The 22,313-nt window shown below is 45.8% G+C and overlaps 3 protein-coding genes across 10 annotated transcripts in view; all 3 read left to right on the top strand.

The window, feature by feature from the left end:
- The first annotated feature begins 11,286 nt into the window (after window positions 1-11,286).
- Window positions 11,287-13,830, top strand: LOC112069705 (proline-rich protein 13). Its single transcript, XM_024137083.2, has 4 exons — window positions 11,287-11,546; window positions 11,873-11,927; window positions 12,027-12,556; window positions 13,345-13,830. Exons 2-4 carry the CDS (start codon window positions 11,912-11,914, stop codon window positions 13,384-13,386), a joined length of 588 nt encoding a protein of 195 aa, XP_023992851.1. The 5' UTR covers window positions 11,287-11,546; window positions 11,873-11,911; the 3' UTR covers window positions 13,387-13,830.
- Window positions 13,831-14,174: 344 nt separating this feature from the next.
- The window catches only part of LOC112069704 (poly(rC)-binding protein 2), a 16,819-nt gene continuing 8,680 nt past the window's right edge, over window positions 14,175-22,313 (top strand). For 7 of the 8 annotated variants that reach the window (XM_024137077.2, XM_024137080.2, XM_024137081.2 and 4 more), the window contains exons 1-2: window positions 14,175-14,326; window positions 15,702-15,841. In XM_024137077.2, the coding sequence (XP_023992845.1) occupies window positions 15,773-15,841 (69 nt within the window). In that variant the 5' untranslated portion in view covers window positions 14,175-14,326; window positions 15,702-15,772. Of the gene's footprint in view, window positions 14,327-15,701; window positions 15,842-21,085; window positions 21,222-22,313 lie in introns of those variants that run through there. The other variant, XM_070438670.1, reaches the window with a different exon arrangement.
- Window positions 17,332-19,219, top strand: LOC112069706 (proline-rich protein 13-like). The gene is given in 8 exon segments (XM_024137084.2): window positions 17,332-17,347; window positions 17,445-17,465; window positions 17,468-17,662; window positions 17,665-17,690; window positions 17,693-17,825; window positions 17,828-17,932; window positions 17,935-17,957; window positions 18,745-19,219. Coding segments are annotated over 8 exon segments (561 nt in total). The 3' UTR covers window positions 18,787-19,219.

The raw sequence follows: 22,313 nt of genomic DNA on the forward strand, positions 1-22,313 counted from the left end.
TAAAGCCTCTCTCATTTTTTTAAGAGGAAGAACTTGCACAATTGGTGGCTGACTAAATACTTTTTTGCCCCACTGTACATGTATGCATTGTAGACACACACACACACACAGAGACACAGACAGACGGACGGACAGACAGACACAAACACACACATGGACACACAAGACACACGCACACACACATGGACACACACACACACACACACAACACCACACACACACACACACACACACAGACAGACAGACAGACAGACAGACAGACAGACAGACAGACAGACAGACAGACAGAACAGACAACAGACAGACACAGACAACACGACAACAGACACAGACAGACACAGACAACAGACAGACAGACAGACAGACAGACAGACAACAGACAGACAGACAGACACAAACACAGACAAACACACACACATACAGACACTCTCTCTCTCTATCTATCCTTTCCTCCCCACCTTTCAGCTTTTGAGTTGGTGTCATGTTCTCCAGAGAGACTCATCTAGAGCAGTGCCCACTGCTCTCTCTCTCTCAGAGAGACTCATCTTAGAGGCAGTGGCCCACTGCTCTCCCTCCTCAGAGAGACTCATCTTGAGCAGTGGCCACTGCTCTCTCTCCTCAGAGAGACTCATCTTAGAGGCAGTGCCCACTGCTCTCCTCTCAAAGAACCATCTTAGAGCAGGCCCACTGCTCTCTCTCCTCAGAGAGACTCATCTTAGAGCAGTGGCCACTGCTCTCTCTCCTCAGAGAGACTCACTAGAGGCAGTGCCCACGCTCGCCCTCCTCAGAGAGACTCATTGAACCTAACCAAAGACATGGAGCAAAACGTTACAGTAACGTTAGGCAAAAATACAGACGGTCATTAAACAGTTGAAGCACAATGAGGCACAATAACATTAGCCATACAAAGCTCCTCTGATCAAGGTCAATGGTAGCCTATGTGGTAGAGCGTTGGGCAGTAACACAAAGGTTGCTGGATTGAATCCACGAGCTGACAAGGTAAGAAGCTGCATTCTTCCTCTGTTATCTTCCACCAGGGCCCAACAACAAGGTGACCTTTTTACCGCCCTACCCGTAGTGATAGTCATGACAGTGGCAAATTCCACGGTAATCTCCTTTTATTCACTCTGGACATTGTATTAGTTACCCAACTCGCATGATCATCAGGTTGCTAATGGCTGTAGCAGGGATCTATTGTCCCTCTAACCTCTCTGACACCTGGATGTTCAGTGAGTATTGTCCCTCTACTCTCTGACATCCTGGTACTCAGGGATTTCGTCCTCTAACCTCTCTGACATCCTGGTACCAGGATCTTGTCCTCTAACCTCTCTGACATCCGTACTCAGGATCTATTGTCCCTCTAACCTCTCTTGACATCCTGGTACTCAGTGGATCTATTGTCCCTCTAACCTCTCTGACATCCTGTACTCAGGGCATCTGTATGTCCCTCTTATCCTCTCTAATCTCTGTACTCAGGGATTTCTTATCCTCTAGATCTCTCTCTGACATCCTGTACTCAGGGATCTGTTTTCCTCTAACCTCTATCTCTTCTCTAGTATACTCTATACTTCTACTCCTGGGTACTTTTCCTAGTGATAATGTTGCCTCTAACCTCTCTGACATCCTGCGTACTCAAGGGATCTATCGTCTCAACCACTCTGACCGAAAGACTGAAAAACAGCTTCAATCTCAAGGCCATCAGACTGTAAATAGCCATCACTTAGCCAGCTACCACACTACTCAACATGCACCTTAGAAAGCTGTGTCTTCAGAAAATATTAAAGACTTTTTCCCCTTGCTTTTCCACATATTTGTTACTTTTACAATTATTCTAAAATGGATTACAGTTTTTTTCCCCCCTCATCAATCTACACACAATACCCCATAATGACATCACAATACCCCATAATACAAAGCTAAAACAGGTTTGTAGAACATTTTGCAAATATATTACAAATAAAAAATGCAAAATTTACATTTTACATAATATTCAGACCCTTTACTCTACTGAAGCACCTTTGCAGCGATTACAGCATGAGTCTTCTCTGGCTAGATGCACAAGCTTGGCACACCTGTATGGGATTTCTCCAATTCTTCTCTACAGATCCTCCAAGCTCTGTCAGGTTTTATGGGGACGATTACAGCTGTTTTCAGGTCTCTCCATGATGTTCGATCGGTTTCAGTTGGGCCTGGCTGGGTCACTCAAGGACATTCAGAGACTTGCCTGAAGCCACTCCTGCGTTGTCTTGACTGTGTGCTTAGGGTTGTGTCCTGTGAAGGTGAACCTCACCCCAGTCTGAGGTCCTGACGCTCTGGAGCAGTTTTCATCAAGATCCCCCTCCTCCCCCTGGTTAAAAAAACTGTTGCCGTCATACTTTCCCTTGATCCTGACTAGTCTCCCAGTCCCTGCTGCTGAAAAACATCCCCACAGCATGATGCTGCCACCACCATGCTTCATCGTAGGGATGGTGCCAGGTTTCCTCCAGATGTGAAACTTGGAATTCAGGCCAAAGAGTTCAATCTTGGTTTCATCAGACCAGAGAATCTTGTTTCTCATGGTCTAAGAGTCTTTAGGTGCCTTTTGGCAAACTCCAAGTGGGCTGTCATGTGCCTTTTTACTGAGGAGTGGCTTCCGTATTGCCACTCTACCATAAAGGCCTGATTGGTGGAGTGCTGCAGAGATGGTTGTCCTTCTGGAAGGTTGTCTCATCACAGAGGAACTCTAGAGCTCAGTCAGAGTGGCCTCCCGAGTGGTGCAGTGGTCTAAGGCACTGCATCGCAGTGTTAGCTGTGCCACTAGAGATTCTGGGTTAGAGTCCCAGCCGGCCGCGACTGGAGCGGCGCAAAATTGGCCCAGCATCGTCCGGGTTAGGGGAGGGTTTGGCTGGCAGGGATGTCCTTGTCCCATCGCACACTAGCGACTCGTGTGGCGGGCCAGGCGCAGTGCACGCTGACACAGTCACCAGGTGTACGGTGTTTCCTCCGACAAATTGGTGCGGCTGGCTTCCGGGTTATGTGTGCATTGTGTCTAGAAGCAGTGAGGCTTGGTTGGGTTGTGTTTTGGAGGACGCACGGCTCTCGACCTTCGCCTCTCCCGAGTCCGTACGGGAGTTGCAGTGATGAGGCAAGACTGTAACTACCAATTGGATACCATGAAATTGGGGAGAAAAAGAGTGACCATCGGGTTCTTGGTCACCTCCCTGACCAATGCCCTTCTCCCCCATTTAATTTTTTAAAAATTGAACCTTCATTTAACCAGGCAAGTCAGTTAAGAAGAAATTCTTATTTACAATGACGGCCTACACCGGCCAAACCCGGGCAACGCTGGGCCAATTGTGCACCACCCTATGGGACTCCCAATCACAGCCAGTTGTGATACAACCTGGATTTAAACCAGGGTCTGTAGTGACACCTCTAGCACTGAGATGCAGAACCTTAGACTGCTGCGCCACTCGGGAGCCCAATTTCTACGTTTGGCCGGGCGGCCAGCTCTAGGAAGAGTTTTGGTATTTCCAAAATTCTTCTATTTAAGAATGATGAAGGTCACTGTGTTCTGGGGGACCTTCAATGCGGCATACATTTTTAGGTACCCTTCCCCAGATCTGTGCCTCGACACAATCCTGTCTCGGAGCTCTACGGACAATTCCTTCGACCTCACGGCTTGTTTTTTTCTCTGACTTGCACTGTCAACTGTGGGACCTTGTATAGACAGGTGTGTGCCTTTCCAAATCATGTCCAATCAATTGAATTTACCACAGGTGGACTCCAATCAAGTTGTAGAAACATCTCAAGGATGATCAACGGGAACAGGATGCACCTGAGCTCAATTTCGAGTCTCATAGCAAAGGGTCTGAAAACCTATGTTAATAAGGTATTTCTGTTTATTATTTTTAATAAATCAGCAAAAAATTCTAAAAACCTGTTTTCACTTTGTCATTATGGGGTATTGTGTGTTGATTGCTGAGTAAAAAAAATGGTTTTAATCAATTTTATAATAAGGCTGTTACATAACARAATGTGGAAAAAGTCAAGAGGTCTGAATACTTTCCAAAGGCACTGTGCATAGACATGGAATCACTGGCCACTTTAATAATGGAACATATATGTATATACAGTATTCTATTCTACTGTATTTTAGTCAATGTCACTCCGACATTGCTCAACCTAATTCCATTCTTTTACTTTTAGATGTGTGTGTATTGTTGTGAATTGTTAGATACTACTGACACTGTTGGAGCTAGGAACACCAGCATGCTGATACACCCTTAATAGCATCTGCTGTGGATATATGGATATGTCCAATAACATTTGATTTAATTGTGTCATATGTAGTATTATTCTGTACTGCCATAAGTGTTATTATTGCATTGGTTGCACAAGTACTTTTGCAGAAGTGGGATTAATTGTTGTATTGGTAAATATAGTATTTTGCATGAACACACTACCACAGCATTTTCCATAGTGGCCTTTATTAAGGGGTTTTATTGCGCTGCCATCTGCGAGCTTCTAGAGTCATCTCAAAACAGTTCCTGGAGCTCATGTGCAGAGTAATATATGACCCTTTGGTTCCAGGGCAGACATGATAAATCTTGACCCTTTGTCAATCCAAGTAATTTGTTTTTCTCTCTCTCTCTCTCTCTCTCTCTCTCTCTCTCTCTCTCTCTCTCCAAGAGGTGAATGTTGAAGTTTATTTTTTATATTGATGCCGTGTTTATAGACCTTTATAGACATGTTATAAGTGTAATGCCATTTACTCATGTACATATGTACATTGCATAGTTACAACCCTTAACTAATACTGTTTACATGTGTTCATATCTTTGTTTTATAGAACCACAAAAATAAGATTCCAAGTCATTCAGATTTCCAAAATCATATAAACATCTTCAAATGGAAACAGCTGTCTGTGTGTGATGGTGACTATCAAGAGTACAGTGATGGGCCTCAACATYATGTTCTAACAGGACAGCACTATAGAGGACAGAACCAGACCAATCAGTTAGAAGCGAGTGAGTGAGGGCATTCACAGCCGACCACTCAGACGGGTGAGGGCATTCACGGCCGACCTCTCAGACGGGTGAGGGCATTCACGGCCGACCGCGCAGACGGGTGAGGGCATTCACGGCCGACCGCTCAGACGGGTGAGGGCATTCAGGACCGAGTGACACCGAAACGCTCAACGGTGAGGGCATTCCGGCCGATCAGACGGGTGAGGACATTCACGGAGACGGATGAGGGCATCACGGCCGACCGCGGCAGACGGGTGAGGCATTCACGGCCGACCTCTCAGACGGGTAGGGCATTCCAGGCGACCGCGCAGCACGAGGCATTCACGCCGACCGTCAGACGGGTGAGGAATTCACGGCCGACCTCAGACTTCACGGACGGAGGTAGCCGACCGCTCAGACGGTGAGGACATTCCCGGCCGAACGCTCAGACGGGTGAGGGCATTCACGGCGCCGACCGCCTCAGACGGGTGAGGGCATTCCAGCCGACCCGCTCAGACGGGTGAGGGCATTCACACCCGACCGCTCAGGCGGATGAAGGGCATTCACGGCCGACCGGAACGGCCGACCGCTCAGAGGGTGAGGACATTCACGGCCGACCGCTCAGAACGGGTGAGGGCATTCCCGGCCGACCGCCAGGCAGGCGGATGAGGGCATTCACAGCCGACCGCTCAGGCGGGTGAGGCATTCACGCCGACCGCTCAGACGGGTGAGGGCATTCCCGACGCCAGAGCGCCTCAGACGGGTAGAACATTCACGGCCGACCGCTCAGACGGGTGAGGACAGCGACACTCAGAGGCATCCCGGCCGACCGCTCAGGCGGATGAGGGCATCCACAGGCCGACCGCTCAGCGGTGAGGGCATTCACGGCCGATCGGGTGAAGGCATTCACCCGACCGCGTCAGCGGGTGAGAACATCGCCGACCGCTCAGACGGGGACCCCGACGCACGCGTGGGGATTCACCCGCTCAGAATGAGGGCATTCACGGCCGACCGCTCAGACGGGTGAGGGACAGCACCGCTCAGACGGGTGAGGACATTCCACGCCGACCGCTCAGGCGGATGAGGCATTCACGGCCGACCGCTCAGACGGTGAGGGACATTCACGGCCGACCGCTCAGAACGGGTGAGGGCATTCACCGGCCGACCGCTCAGGGCGGATGAGGGCATCAGCAGCCGACCGCTCAGACGGGTGAGGGCATTCACGGCGACCTCTCAGACGGTGAGAACATTCACGCCGACCGCTCAGACGGGTGAGGGCATTCACGGCCGACCGCTCAGACGGTGAGGATTCCGCCGACCGCTCAGGCGGATGAGGCATTCACACCGACCGCTCAGGCGGTGAGGGCATTCACGGCCGACCGCTCAGACGGGTGAGGCATTCCCCGACGCTCAGGCGGTGAGGCATTCACGGCCGACCGCTCAGACGGGTGAGGACATTCACGGCCGACCTCAGACGGGTGAGGCATTCACGCGCCGACCGCTCAGGCGGATGAGGGCATCACGCCGACGACGCTCAGACGGGTGAGGAATTCACGGCCGACCGCTCAGACGGGTGAGGCATTCCGCCGACCGCTCAGGCGGATGGCATTCACAGCCGACCGCTCAGCGGGATGAGGCATTCACAGCCGACCGCTCAGACGGGTGAGGGCATTCACACCCGACCGCTCAGACGGGTGAGGGCATTCACGGCCGACCTCTCAGACGGGTGAGAACATTCACGGCCGACCGCTCAGACGGTGAGGGCATTCACGGCCGACCGCTCAGACGGGTGAGGCATTCCCGGCGACGCTCAGGCGGATGAGGGCATTCACGGCCGACCGCTCAGGCGGATGAGGGCATCACGGCCGACCGCTCAGACGGGTGAGGGCATTCCCAGCCGACCGCTTCTAGACGGGTGAGAAAACAATTCGCAGCCGATCCGCTTCAGTACGGGTAGGGCATACCAGCCAACCGTTTTTACGTGGTCCTTCTCGACGGATTTAGTGACCAACTGTTTTTTTACATGGTCTGCAAGTTCTCCGGATTTAGCGACCAATAGTTTTTACAATATGTTACGTTTCATATGGTATGTAATCATTTTGTGGATTTCCATCACCAATTTCGTATGATATGCTACGAATTACAATTTGTATTATATGTCACGAATTTGCTAAACTTACAATATGTTCCGAATTTGCACACGTACAATACGTTTCGAATTCCCTAAACTTACAATATGTTACGAATTTGCTAAAAGTATATGTTATGAATTCAGCTAGGAGGCTAATGTTAGCTAGCTCGCTAACTATAGCTACGCTAGGGGTTAGGGTTAAGGTTAAGTTTAGGAGTTAGGTTAAAGAGTTAAGGTTAGGAGTTAGGTTAGGGTTGGGGGAAGGAAGGGTTATCTAAAAGGGTTAAGGTTATGGGAAAGGTTAGCTAACATGCCAAGCAGTTGCRATGTAGCTAAAAAGTTGATATTTAGCTTAAATGCTAAAGTTGTCAGTGATGAGATTTGAACTCGCAATTTACAAATAATTTGTACACTGCAAATTGACTGCAAGAAGCCCAAACAGATACAGTATTTAGCAAAAACATAATAATTTCAAACCTTGATTACTTTGGGATATGACTACATAGTCTCTCTATTTATGCTTGGGAATACTTGGTAACAGATTTCCTAAATTGAAAAGGATTCCACAATACAATCCATATGCTTTCATGTAATACATTTGGTTCCTTACCTTGTTATGGCTAGAATCACAACTCGAACATCAGGACATCAAATCCCTGAAATATCTTCATGGTCTGTTCTTGAAGACTGCTTGAGAAAATTTGTTTGTGCACCTTTGAGATAGCATATCGCTCTTTCACCTTCTGGGTTGGGCAGCCAGCTGACCTTTGGATACCATAATACCACCAGCAATACATCATGTCAGCAAGGGAATGTTCTGGGTGTACAATTGTTGTTTATATTTATGGCAATGAATCATCTTTGAAACATCAACCCAACGGTAAAACTGTCCACACGGACTATTCCTTGGGGTAGTATTGTAGCGAATTCCAGGGGCAGTTCCGACTGGAATCAAACCCAGGTCCAGTCGCTGTCAAACCATTACGCCGAGATATCTTAACCTCTTGATAAGGTCGCTATAGTGTTGGTTTAAGGTCGCTACACTACCAACTTCCTTTGGGAGAGCGTGCCCCCATGCTTCTCTATACCAAGTCCCTCACGCATATCACGCCTCTCCGATGGCCTCACAGGCATCATTACCACTTCTGACACCAATGTAGCGAATTGGGAGGTCAGAACTCAAAACCAGCTCCAGCGACTGTCAACCCATCACCTGTTATGCCAAGAGTTCCACACCTCTTAACGAGGTTGCTATGTGTTGGGTTAAGGTTACTAAAGTATTTATATGTCGTTTTTTTTTTGTAAAAGGAGAGTATTTCTGTTACATGTATTTGAAATATGTATTTCAGTTACTTCTGAGTATTTAGTCATTTGAGGATTTGAGGGCCCATGCCAAATCTTTTCAACCTCCTGAGGGGGAAGAGGTGATGTCGCGCCTTCTTTGCGACTGTACGAGTGTGAGTGGACCATGTTAAGTCCTTAGTGATTTGGACACCGAGGAACTTGAAGCTCTCGATCCGCTCCACTACAGCCCCGTTGATGTGGATGGGGGTGTGCCCCCCCTTTTGGTTACTGGTCCAATGTTATTAACCGCTAGGCTACCTGCCAACCCACATTCTTCTAATATTAGGCTCAGGGCATGTTTGTGATTGTAGCCTATGATGTAGTTTCTTTGTATCTTTATTTAACTAGGCAAATCAGTTAAGAACAAATTCTTATTTTCATTGACGGCCAAGGAAACAGTGGATTAACTGCCTGGTTCAGAGGAAGAACGACAGATTTTCACTTTGTCAGCTCGGGGATTCAACCTTTCGGTTACCATTCCAATGCTCTAACCACTAGGCTACCTGCCGTCCCATGTAGGGTTAATAGACTGTGTAATGATTAATACTGTCAATTTTAGTATCATCAGAGTGAGAGCTGTAGCGGGTAATAGGATTGCAACAGGTTTGGGAACCTAGGTAAAATGTGTTTTATACTGGATATTCTGTATTGTCTCCTCAATAGCTACTGAACCAAGCATGCCATGACTATGAAAATAGATATATTCTGAATCGGGGGAGGATGGACAACAATTCCAGGCTTAAAAGATAATCTAACAATAATTTCAACAACAACAAAAAAGCTAAGGACAATATGTGGACAATATGTGGACTCCTGCTCGTCGAACATCTCATTCCAAAATCATGGTAATTAATATGGAGTTCGTCCACCCCTTTGCTGCTATAAAAGCCTCCACTCTTCTGGGAAGGTTTTCCACTAGATGTTGGAACGTTGCTGCGGGGACTTGCTTCCATTCAGCCACAAGAGCATTAGTGAGGTCGGGCACTGATGTTGGGCGATTAGGCCTGGCTCGCAGTCGGCGTTCCAATTGATCCCAAGGGTGTTCGATGGGGTTGAGGTCAGGGCTCTGTGCAGACCAGTCAAGTTCACACCGATCTCGGAAAAACATTTCTGTATTGACCTCACTTTGTGCACAAGGGCATTGTCATGCGGAAACAGGAAAGGGCCTTCCCCAAACTGTTTCCACAAAGTTGGAAGCACAGAATCGTCTAGAATGTAATTGTATACTGTAGCATTACGATTTCCCTTCACAGGAACTAAGGGGCCCGAACCATGACAAAACAGCTGCAGGCCATTATTCCTTTTCCACCAAACTTTACAGTTGGCACTATGCATTCGGGCTTGTAGCGTTCTCCTGGCATCCGTCAAACTCAGATTTGTCTGTCGGACTGCCAGATGGTGAAGCGTGATTTATCACTCTAGAGGACACGTTTCCACTGCTCCAGAGTCCAATGGCAGCGAGCTTTACACCACTCCAGCCGACGCTTGGCATTGCGCATGGTGATCTAGGCTTGGGACATCTTGAAGCTCCAGATGAACAGTTATTGTGCTGACATTGCTTCCAGAGGCAGTTTGGAGCTCTATAGTAAGTGTTGCAACTGAGGACAGACAATTTTTACGCGCTACGCGCTTCATCACTTGGCGGTCCCATTCTGTGAGCTTGTGTGGCCTACCACKTCACGGCTGAGCCGTTGTTGCTCCTAGACATTTCTACTTCACAATAACAGCACTTACAGTTGAATGGGGCAGCTCTAGAAAAGCATACATTTGACGAATTGACTTGTTGGAAAGGTGGCATCCTATGACAGTGCCAAGTTAAAAGTCACTGAGCTCTTCATTACAGGCCATTCTACTGCCAGTGTTTGTCTATGGAGATYGCATGGCTGTTTTCTGGATTTTATACACCGGTCAGCAACGGGTGTGCTGAAATAGCTGAATCCAACTAATTTGTAGGGTGTCCACATACTTTTGGCCATGTAGTGTATAATTTTCATAGTTATGGCACACTTTTTCTAGGAGCTTTTGAAGATTTAAAAACAGATTTCTTATTATTTTAAAAAGTATTAAAAAAAGGTGTGGATTTTTCTACATCCACCCTGATTCAGAATACACCATCTCATAGTCATGTTCAATAGCTATAGATAAGAGAAATCCGAATATCCAATATAAAACACATTTTACCTTGGTGAGGAGGGGCCGCAGGTAAGCGGTTAGAGTGTTGGGCCAGTAACCGAAAGGTTGCTAGCTCCAATCCCCGAGCTGACAATGTAAAAATATGTCGTTCTGCCCCTGAGCAAGGCAGTTAACCCACCAGTTAACTCTGACTCAGAGGGGTTGGGTTAAATGCGGAAGACACATTTCAGTTGAAGGCATTCAGTTGTACAACTGACTAGCTCTTTCCCTTAAAAACTACAATAAAGGGACCAGATCACTGCAATAGCCTAGACATTGAGAAACCCAATTCGATTGAAACACTGCTCCTTTTTTTGGCGCTATGGTATCTTCTACATTTCTTCAAGACTGCAGAATCTGAACTTTGTCTACGCGTCATATGTTATCTTCTCGCATATTACTGTAGCACGTATGCTCATTATGTTATGGGTTTGTCTGACAAGAAGCACATCTTTTACGACACTTTTACGCATTCTGTCCAATAGGCCTACCCATAGAGTTGCGCACCTACATGTTATGGGGTTGTCTGATGATAAGCACATCTTTTACGACAAGTTTACGCATTCTGTCCAATCGGCCTACCCATAGAGTTGTGTGCGCATACTGCGCACCTACAGTGTCCTATTGAAATCCACTTGACTGTAATGTCCAATTGTGCAATAGCCTACAATTCAGTATTGTTGAGTTGAATTTCCTGGGTGTGTTTACCTATCCATTACCAACGATATAATCGCAAAAAATAATATCGAGGAGACTGGTGAGAGAGCACACGTAACATTTTATTGACGGGCGGGGCTTGCTTGCCAATTCTGAGGATTGTATTTCCTTGCTAGTCACACCCCTATCCGGAAGAGAAACAGCAACGAATTCGTGAGAAACTTTGTCAGATCGACATCAAGAAGCTACCGCAGGTATGAAAGTCAAACTGCAGATCGTTGAGAAGCATTAAATGTGTTAAGCATTAAATGTGTTATCTACATAGGATAATCGACAGTATTTCTTATAGAATCAAATTATTGTATAGTAACTTGTCGATATTTTGTTATAATTGGCCAAGCTCTATAGTGGACTAACCTGTTCATGTTATGTGTATCGTGGGAAGKTGGTTGTGATACATCCACTCGATGTTGCTATCATTAGAATAGGCTATTTAATAACTGGGCTATGAATAAGTTGCATATAATTTTACCTGTCTGCTATTTGTTTGTTTAAAGTACTTTGTTTTTGTTTCTTCCAGGAGATCATCACTTTTTCATACTCATATTCAGGACACAACATGTGGCCTAACCAAGGTAGGTAGATTAATACTATATTATGCCATAACTATCTTCATGTTATCGCCAAAGTTATATCAGTCGGATATATTACAACGTTTATGAAATCCTGTTCAGGTCCCCCTGGCCAGAACCCGGCCTTCCCCCCAGGCTACAACCCTGCATTCCCTTCTGGTCCAAACCCAGCACACCCTCAAGGCCAGAACCCCATGTACGCACCTGGCACAAACCCGGCTTATCCCCCCGGTATGGCCCCTGGTATGGCCCCCGGTATGCCCCCTGGTATGGCCCCCGGTATGCCCCCTGGTATGGCCCCCGGTATGGCCCCCTGTATGAATCCAGCCATGCCTCCAGGATCCATGCCTTACGGACAACACCCAGGAGGGCAATACCCAGGAGGACAACACCCTTATCCAGCTGGACCAGGTGCACCTGGTTACCCAGGAGTTCACCCAGGGCCCTACCCTGGTGGGGTCCATCCAGGTGGAGTCTACCCCGGGGGCATGCATCCCGGCATGGCTGGGGGTGTGGCGGGATTCGGGATGGGAGTCCCTGGACACAAGGCGCACAAAAAAATGAAGAAGGCGAAGGGGAAGAAGGCGCACAAAGCCGACAAACACCTGAAGCATCATGGAGGCCACAGGAAGGTGGGTGTCTCTCTGTTTGTTTGTGTGTCAATCAATAACAGGGAGGGTCTGTGGATTTTGAGTGCAGTTGACAGGTGACTGTACCTCCCACTGATGGTACCATGACTCACTCCGTTCTTCCCAATTGGCACCCTATTCCCTATAGTGCCCAGGTCATAAGTAGTGCAATAGGGTGCCATTTGGGATCAGGCCACTGTGTGTACTCTAAGTTGAGTCTGGTCCCCTCTGAGGTATTTTATTGACCTGTTTTCCTCGCGTTAACGTACTCACACGACTTAGGTAGACTGGAAAATGAGGCTCTTGCCGTGAGAACTAATAATTTGTGTGTGTGTGTGTGTATCAAACTTTTTGTTTATTTGTGTGAGTATCCCGTTTCTCATCCTGCTGTCAAAAAATGTTATTGTTTTGTTGTGAGAGAGTGAGGCTTGCCTGAGAGGGAGCAGAGCTGTCACCGTGCTTCTGCCTGTATCTTTTGAAACATGTCTACCCCCGGAACTTAATTGAGCATCTGATGCAATAATTTATTTCTGGGTTTCCGAGGTTCTGTCCACCTATTTTCTTCTTGTTTCATTGTGGGGTTGTGTGAGTGATGCCGCCTTTCTTTATTCAGTCGTCGAGATGATAACGAGTTACGTACTAGCTCTTACTAGCACGGATTTCACCGATAGCTTCTTTTATTGAGGAACTTACAACTGTTATGTGGTCGTCTTACCTAGTTGAATGAACTGACTGTAAGTCACTGTAAGAGTCTGCTAAATGACCAAAATGCTCATTTTTTTCCTCCCCAGCACTCTTCAAGCAGTAGCAGCAGCAGCAGCGACGAGGAGTGATGTCACCAACAACATCCAACACAGTGTCAGAAAGACATCCTTGAATGAAATGGGAAAATGGCCTCTTCTTCTACCTAAATTGCAATGAGGTTGAAGGAATGTGTTGGGATGGGGGGGGGGGGGGACTATTATTAAGAATGAAAAATTGATTGGAAAATGATTTGAATATTAATTGTTTAACACTAACAAAAGTATGTATAATGAACAGAATTGTGCCTTCATAGTCTTAACATTTAGGGATAGGCCTATGAATGTGTGCACAGTCATGAGGATATGCAYTATCATGTATAATATTATGCCTTTACACTGATGAGAAGTAATATTTCAAATGGTTGATTATATTTCCAACTATAAATAATATATAGGCTATAGCTGAGCGAGTGAGAGAGATGTGTGGAATTTCCCCAGTAAAAAAACAAATAAATATTTATTTTAATACTGGAATGATTGAATTTTGAAGTACTGTATTTACATCACAATATTTATCGGTGTGACTTTATTTTTCAGCTCTGACAGAGAAAAAATATTGGCTACGTTTGTATCCACGTAAACACATTTTTTTTTTTACCTTGACGTGATACTGTAACAATTCCAATGTAGATTATCGAGTAGTTTGTTACATTGTAACAGCTAATTGCAACATGCATAGCTTTGGAACGTCACATTTACTATTACCTACTGTAACTTTGTGCGCAGTTTGTTTCATCGTAACCAGATAGGCGGGTTTATCGTGGCTGTGGGAGGGTTCGGTGAAAGGGGGAAGTTCAGACGTTTTAGTTCTGTTGTCTTTGTGTAAAGCAGTGGAGCGCCCGATCTCACGCTATCACTCTTCCCTCTTCCCCGAATCCTTTTAAAACTCTCCCCTGGGTTTCTACCCTCCCGAACCTCTCCCCTTCTACCCCACCCTCCCCCCGACAACACATCTCAAAACACGGATCAGGTAAGAACATTTAATATCTATATATGTGTGCAATAAAATCTAAAAGAAACGCACACCGCATCTTGCTAGCTGGTAGCACGCACAGCCAGGCTTCACGTGGATTTGCCAGGCCGCAGTACTTGCACGCAGCTCATAATAAAGCCAGCACGAGCTTATTTATCAGTCATTTGGCTGCTATTTACGCGTGTTTATTTGTAAATGATCAGTGTTAGGGTGTGTGTAGCCAATATGAAACCGATGTATATTCTTGAAAAATTGCTAGCGTGAATGTCAAATGGACAGTCATTCAAACGATATCGCTCCACATGCTCCACACACGGATGCTAGCCACCCAATTAGTATGCTATGCTAGGTCATAAAGCTAGCATGGAGGGCGCCGGCCGGTAAGACTCAACCGCATGCAGCTATTTATGAGTGAAATTGAATTCATTGCAGCCAAGTAATCGGACACATTGTCTATTAATTCACGAACTTGAACAGCAAGTTTGTTTCGCTCGGGATTCACTCTTGGGGACCGTTAACCAGCTTGTTAGTTAGCCTAACATGCTAGCTAGCGAAATGTATCTCTTATGTAGGTAGCCGGCAATGTGCTAAGTTACTAGCAAACTTAAAGATACACGTGAACATGAATCATTGCTATGATCACCACTCTAACGAAGTTAGATTGTTACTTTAAGCCTAAAGGCAAGTTACGGTGCATGAATCATGATACAGTACAAATAATAATCATGCGTGCAACAACCTCACACTAGAAGGCCCCATTTCTTGTTTGCCAATCATATCTCAACTCCACACGATACTACCATGGAGTTGAGATACTTCACTACATTCTTGTTTTTGCAAATGTATTTATTTCCCCTCTTACAATAACGGCGATCCGTTTAGAACTAAAAGCAGCCGTGGCTGAAAGAAACATGGCATTATTTGGATGGTTTCAGCAGCCTACTTGTAAACCAGGGGGTCCTTAAATTATTTCAGTTAGAGACCCAATTGAAAAATGTGACGTCCTCCGATGACCCAAATTTAAAAATAATTGGCGCGTGATTTTATAGATGTATTCTCGTAACTCGTGCTTCACCTCTTACATGCCAGTGCCTACTTTGTGTTCCCGACCCATAGTTTAAGAAACCCTCTTGTAAACAGTACTATGCTATCAAGTTTATTGAGATCAATAGCAAGCTAGCTAGCTAGCTATTTGGTGTTAGTGTACAAAGGCTGTTGGGTAAAAACCAAAACCCAGCTATCCAGTTCACTGATCTCACATTCTATACTCAATTGTTCTCCCGCGTGTCCCTCAGCCCTCCTATACTCTCCTAACTCTTCATCTCCAAGTACTATTCTAAAATGTCTTACTGTTCTCTTGTCTGACCTCCAGATCCCATCTTTGTGACCAAAGACCCTCAGTTGTGACCCTTCAGCGACAGCTTCTCCCATCCAGTACTAGTTATGGACTCCGGTGTGATTGAAGGAGGACTCAATGTCACCCTCACCATTCGATTGCTGATGCACGGCAAGGTGAGTGACCGCCCACAGAAGGTGTGACTGAGTGTTAGCCCACAGAGATAAAGGCAGTGTCACCATGACCATTAGATTGCTGTTGCACGGCACCTTGTGCGACCTCCCAGAGCAGGTGACAGTAGGGTGTAACTAGAATGTTTTGGCCCACTGAGCTAAAGCCTCTTAGACATTAAGCTCGGGGAGCAAACACAAGTCTTCGACTCTCAGACCAGGTTACCCATTTAAGCATGGTTCACCAAACCACTGCTATTAATGGTTCACGTGCCCTTTTCACATTACCAACCCCCCCCCCCCCCCCCCCCCCACCAACTCCTCTTTTACGCTGCAACTCTCTGTTTATCATATATGCATTGTCACTTTAACTATACCTACATGTACATAATACCTCAATTAGCTCGACTAACCCTGTCTCTTATACACATCTAGATGTGTATAAGAGACAGGATAATGGGGACATACGTAAATGCCAACAAAATAACTTTTTGGTCAGTGTGTGTGTGTGTATCAAACTTTTTGTTTATTTGTGTGAGTATCTCGTTTCTCATCCTGCTGTCAAAAAATGTTATTGTTTTGTTGTGAGAGAGTGAGGCTTGCCTGAGAGGGAGCAGAGCTGTCACCGTGCTTCTGCCTGGGTTTCTGAGGCGGGAGAGGGCATCGTTGGCCTGTTGATAGATAAGCAATCCCTGGTTTAGCGACAAGTTTTTCACTGGCATTCGCTGTCACAATCGAGAGCCTTCCCTTGACCCCATAGAGTCAGTTGTGCGTGCGCATACTGCGGGCGGACAGGCTAAACATAGGGTGCCTTGAATTTGCCGGCTAGATCGCCACTGAGAACTGTATGGTGCAACTCTTGTGCATTAGGGCTTGGGAGCAATTTTCAGTTATTGTTTGAGTTGAATTTCCTGGGGTGTGTTTACCTCTCCATTACCACGATTATAATCGCAAAAATAATATCGAGGAGACTGGTGAGAGAGCACAACGTAACATTTTATTGACGGGCGGGGCTGCTTGCCAATTCTGAGGATTGTATTTCCTTTGCTAGTCACACCGTATCCGGGAAGAGAAACAGCACGATTCGTGAGAAACTTTGTCAGATCGACATCAAGAGCTACCGCAGGTATGAAAGTCAAACTGCAGAATCGTTTGAGAAGCATTAAATGTGTTAAGATTAAATGTGTTATCTACATAGGATAATCGACAGTATTTCTTATAGATCAAATTATTGTATAGTAACTTGTCGATATTTTGTTTATAATTGGCCAGCTCTATAGTGGATAACCTGTTCTGTGTTATGTGTATCGTGGGAAGTTGGTTGTGATACATCCACCTCGATTGTTGCTATCATTAGAATAGGCTATTTATATAACTGGGCTATGAATAAGTTGCATAATATTTTTACCTGTCTGCTATTTGTTTGTTTAAAGTACTTTGTTTTTGTTTCTTCCAGGAGATCATCACTTTTTCATACTCATATTCAGGACACAACTATGTGGCCTAACCAAGGTAGGTAGATTAATACTATATTATGGCCATAACTATCTTCATGTTATCGCCAAAGTTATATAGTCGGATATATTACACGTTTATGAATCCTGTTCAGGTCCCCCTGGCCAGACCCCGGCCTTCCCCCAGGCTACAACCCTGCATTCCCTTCTGGTCCAAAACCCCAGCACACCCTCAAGGCCAGAACCCCATGTACAGCACCTGGCACAAACCCGGCTTATCCCCCCGGTATGGCCCCTGTATGGCCCCGGTATGCCCCCTGTATGGCCCCGGTATGCCCCTGGTATGGCCCCGGTATGGCCGCCCTGTATGATCCACCATGCCTCCAGGATCCATGCCTTACGGACCAACCCAGGAGGGCAATACCCAGGAGGACAACACCTTATCAGCTGGACCAGTGCACCTGGTTACCAGGAGTTACCCAGGGCCCTACCCTGGTGGGTCCATCCAGGTGGAGTCTACCCCGGGGGCATGCATCCGGCATGGCTGGGGGTGTGGCGGGATTCGGGATGGAAGTCCCTGGACAAAGGCGCACAAAAAATGAAGAAGGCGAAGGGAAGAAGGCGCACAAAGCCGACAAACACCTGAGCATCATGGAGGCCACAGGAAGGTGGGTGTCTCTCTGTTTGTTTGTGTGTCAATCAAAAACAGGGAGGGTCTGTGGATTTTGAGTGCAGTTGACAGGTGACTGTACCTCCCACTGATGGTACCATGACTCACTCGTTCTTCCCAATTGGCACCTATTCCCTATATGTGCCCAGGTCATAAGTAGTGCAATAGGGTGCCATTTGGGATCAGGCCACTGTGTGTACTCTAAGGTTGAGTCTGGTCCCCTCTGAGGTATTTTATTGAACCTGTTTTCCTCCGCGTTAACGTACTCACACGACTTAGGTAGACTGGAAAATGAGGCTCTTGCCTGAGAACTAATAATTGTGTGTGTGTGTGTGTATCAAACTTTTTTGTTTATTTGTGTGAGTATCCCGTTTCTCATCCTGCTGTCAAAAATGTTATTGTTTTGTTGTGAGAGAGTGAGGCTTGCCTGAGAGGGAGCAGAGCTGTCACCGTGCTTTGCCTGTATCTTTTGAACATGTCTACCCCCGAACTTAATTGACCTCTGATGCAAATATTTATTTCTGGGTTTCCGAGGTTCTGTCCACTCTATTTTCTTCTTGTTTCATTGTGGGGTTTGTGTGAGTGATGCCGCCTTTCTTTATTCAGTCGTCGAGATGATAACGAGTTACGTACTAGCTCTTACTAGCACGGATTTCACCGATAGCTTCTTTTATTGAGGAACTTACAACTGTTATGTGGTCGTCTTACGCTAGTTGAATGAACTGACTGTAAGTCACTGTAAGAGTCTGCTAAATGACCAAAATGCTCATTTTTTTCCTCCCCAGCACTCTTCAAGCAGTAGCAGCAGCAGCAGCGACGAGGAGTGATGTCACCAACAAATCCAACAGTGTCAGAAAGACATCCTTGAATGAAATGGGAAATGGCTCTTCTTCTACCTAAATTGCAATGAGGTTGAAGGAATGTGTTGGGATGGGGGGGGGGGGACTATTATTAAGAATGAAAATTGATTGGAAAATGATTTGAATATTAATTGTTTAACACTAACAAAAGTATGTATAATGAACAGAATTATGCCTTCAAGTTTTAACATTTAGGGATAGGCCTATGAATGTTTGCACAGTCATGAGGATATGCACTATCATGTATAATATTATCCTTACACTGATGAGAAGTAATATTTCAAATGGTTGATTATATTTCCAACTATAAATAATATATAGGCTATAGCTGAGCGAGTGAGAGAGATGTGTGGAATTTCCCCAATAAAAAAACAAATAAATATTTATTTTAATACTGGAATGATTGAATTTTGAAGTACTGTATTTACATCACAATATTTATCGGTGTGACTTTATTTTTCAGCTCTGACAGAGAAAAAATATTGGCTACGTTTTGTATCCACGTAAACACATTTTTTTTTACCTTGACGTGATACTGTAACAATTCCAATGTAGATTATCGAGTAGTTTGTTACATTGTAACAGCTAATTGCAACATGCATAGCTTTGGAACGTCACATTTACTATTACCTACTGTAACTTTGTGCGCAGTTTGTTTCATCGTAACCAGATAGGGCGGGTTTATCGTGGCATGTGGGAGGGTTCGGTGAAAGGGGGAAGTTCAGACGTTTTAGTTCTGTTGTCTTTGTGTAAAGCAGTGGAGCGCCGATCTCACGCTATCACTCTTCCTCTTCCCCGAATCCTTTTAAAACTCTCCCCTGGGTTTCTACCCTCCCGAACCTCTCCCCTTCTACCCCACCCTCCCCCCGACAACACATCTCAAAACACGGATCAGGTAAGAAACATTTAATATCTATATATGTGTGCAATAAAATCTTAAAAGAAACGCACACCCGCATCTTGCTAGCTGGTAGCACGCACAGCCAGGCTTCACGTGGATTTGCCAGGCCGCAGTACTTGCACGCAGCTCATAAAAAAGCCAGCACGAGCTTATTTATCAGTCATTTGGCTGCTATTTACGCGTGTTTATTTGTAAATGATCAGTGTTAGGGTGTGTTAGCAATATGAAACCGATGTATATTCTTGAAAATTGCTAGCGTGAATGTCAAATGGACAGTCATTCAAACGATATCGCTCCACATGCTCCCACACGGATGCTAGCCACCCAATTAGTATGCTATGCTAGGTCATAAAGCTAGCATGGAGGGCGCCGGCCGGTAAGACTCACCGATGCAGCTATTTATGAGTGAAATTGAAATTCATTGCAGCCAAGTAATCGGACAATTGTCTATTAATTCACGAACTTGAACAGCAAGTTTGTTTCGCTCGGGATTCACTCTTGGGACCGTTAACCAGCTTGTTAGTTAGCCTAACATGCTAGCTAGCGAAATGTATCTCTTATGTAGGTAGCCGGCAATGTGCTAAGTTACTAGCAAACTTAAAGATACACGTGAACATGAATCATTGCTATGATCACCACTCTAACGAAGTTAGATTGTTACTTTAAGCCTAAAGGCAAGTTACGGTGCATGAATCATGATACAGTACAAATAATAATCATGCGTGCAACAACCTCACACTAGAAGGCCCCATTTCTTGTTTGCCAATCATATCTCAACTCCACACGATACTACCATGGAGTTGAGATACTTCACTACATTCTTGTTTTTGCAAATGTATTTTTTCCCCTCTTACAATAACGGCGATCCGTTTAGAACTAAAAGCAGCCGTGGCTGAAAGAAACATGGCATTATTTTGATTGGTTTCAGCAGCCTACTTGTAAACCAGGGGGTCCTTAAATTATTTCAGTTAGAGACCAATTGAAAAATGTGACGTCCTCCGATGACCCAAATTTAAAAATAATTGGCGCGTGATTTATAGATGTATTCTCGTAACTCGTGCTTCACCTCTTACATGCCCAGTGCCTACTTTGTGTTCCCGACCCATAGTTTAAGAAACCCTCTTGTAAACAGTACTATGCTATCAAGTTTATTGAGATCAATAGCAAGCTAGCTAGCTAGCTATTTGGTGTTAGTGTACAAAGGCTGTTGGGTAAAAACCAAAACCCAGCTATCCAGTTCACTGATCTCACTTTCTATACTCAATTGTTCTCCCGCGTGTCCTCAGCCCTCCTATACTCTCCTAACTCTTCATCTCCAACGTACTATTCTAAAATGTCTTACTGTTCTCTTGTCTGACGCTCCAGATCCATCTTTGTGACCAAAGACCCTCAGTGTGACCCTTCAGCGACAGCTTCTCCCATCCAGTACTAGTTATGGACTCCGGTGTGTTGAAGGAGGACTCAATGTCACCCCACCATTCGATTGCTGATGCACGGCAAGGTGAGTGACCGCCCACAGAAGGTGTGACTGAGTGTTAGCCCACAGAGATAAAGGCAGTGTCACCATGACCATTAGATTGCTGTTGCACGGCACTTGTGCGACCTCCAGAGCAGGTGACAGTAGGGTGTAACTAGAATGTTTTGGCCCACTGAGCTAAAGCCTCTTAGACATTAAGCTCGGGGAGCAAACACAAGTCTTCGACTCTCAGACCAGGTTACCCATTTAAGCATGGTTCAACAAACCACTGCTATTAATGGTTCACGTGCCTTTTCACATTACCAACCCCCCCCCCCCCCCCCCCACCATCTCTCTTTTACGCTGCAACTCTCTGTTTATCATATATGCATTGTCACTTTCATATACGCTACATGTACATAATACCTCAATTAGCTCGACTAACTGGTGCCCCCTCCATTGGCTCTGTACCAGTACCACCTGTATATAGCCTCCACCATTGACTCAGTACCGTACCCCTGTATATAGCCTCCACATTGCTCTGTACCGGTACCCCTGTATATAGCCTCCACATTGACTCGTACGGTACCCCTGTATATAGCCTCCACATTGATTCTGTACCGGACCACCTGTATATAGCCTCCACATTGACTCGTACCGGTACCCTGTATATAGCCTCCACATTGACTTGTACCGGACCCCCTGTATATAGCCTCCACATTGACTCTGTACCGGTACCCCGCCTGTATATAGCCTCCACATTGACTCTGTACCGGTACCACCTGTATATAGCTCCACATTGACTCGTACCGTACCCCTGTATATGCCTCCACATTGACTCTGTACCGGTACCACCTGTTATAAGCCTCCACATTGACTCTGTACCGGTACCACCTGTATATAGCCTCCACATTGACTCTGTACCGTACCACCTGTATATAGCCTCACATTGACTCGTACTGGTACCACCTGTATATAGCCCTCACATTGACTCGTACTGGTACCACCTGTATATAGCCTCCCATTGCCTCTGTACCGGTACCACCTGTATATAGCCTCCACATTGAATCTGTACCGAGTACCAACCTGTATATAGCCTCCACATTGACTCTGTACGGTACCACCTGTATATAGCCT

The sequence above is a fragment of the Salvelinus sp. IW2-2015 genome, unplaced genomic scaffold (assembly GCF_002910315.2).
Source record: "Salvelinus sp. IW2-2015 unplaced genomic scaffold, ASM291031v2 Un_scaffold1085, whole genome shotgun sequence".
NCBI classification, from domain to species: Eukaryota; Metazoa; Chordata; class Actinopteri; order Salmoniformes; family Salmonidae; genus Salvelinus; species Salvelinus sp. IW2-2015.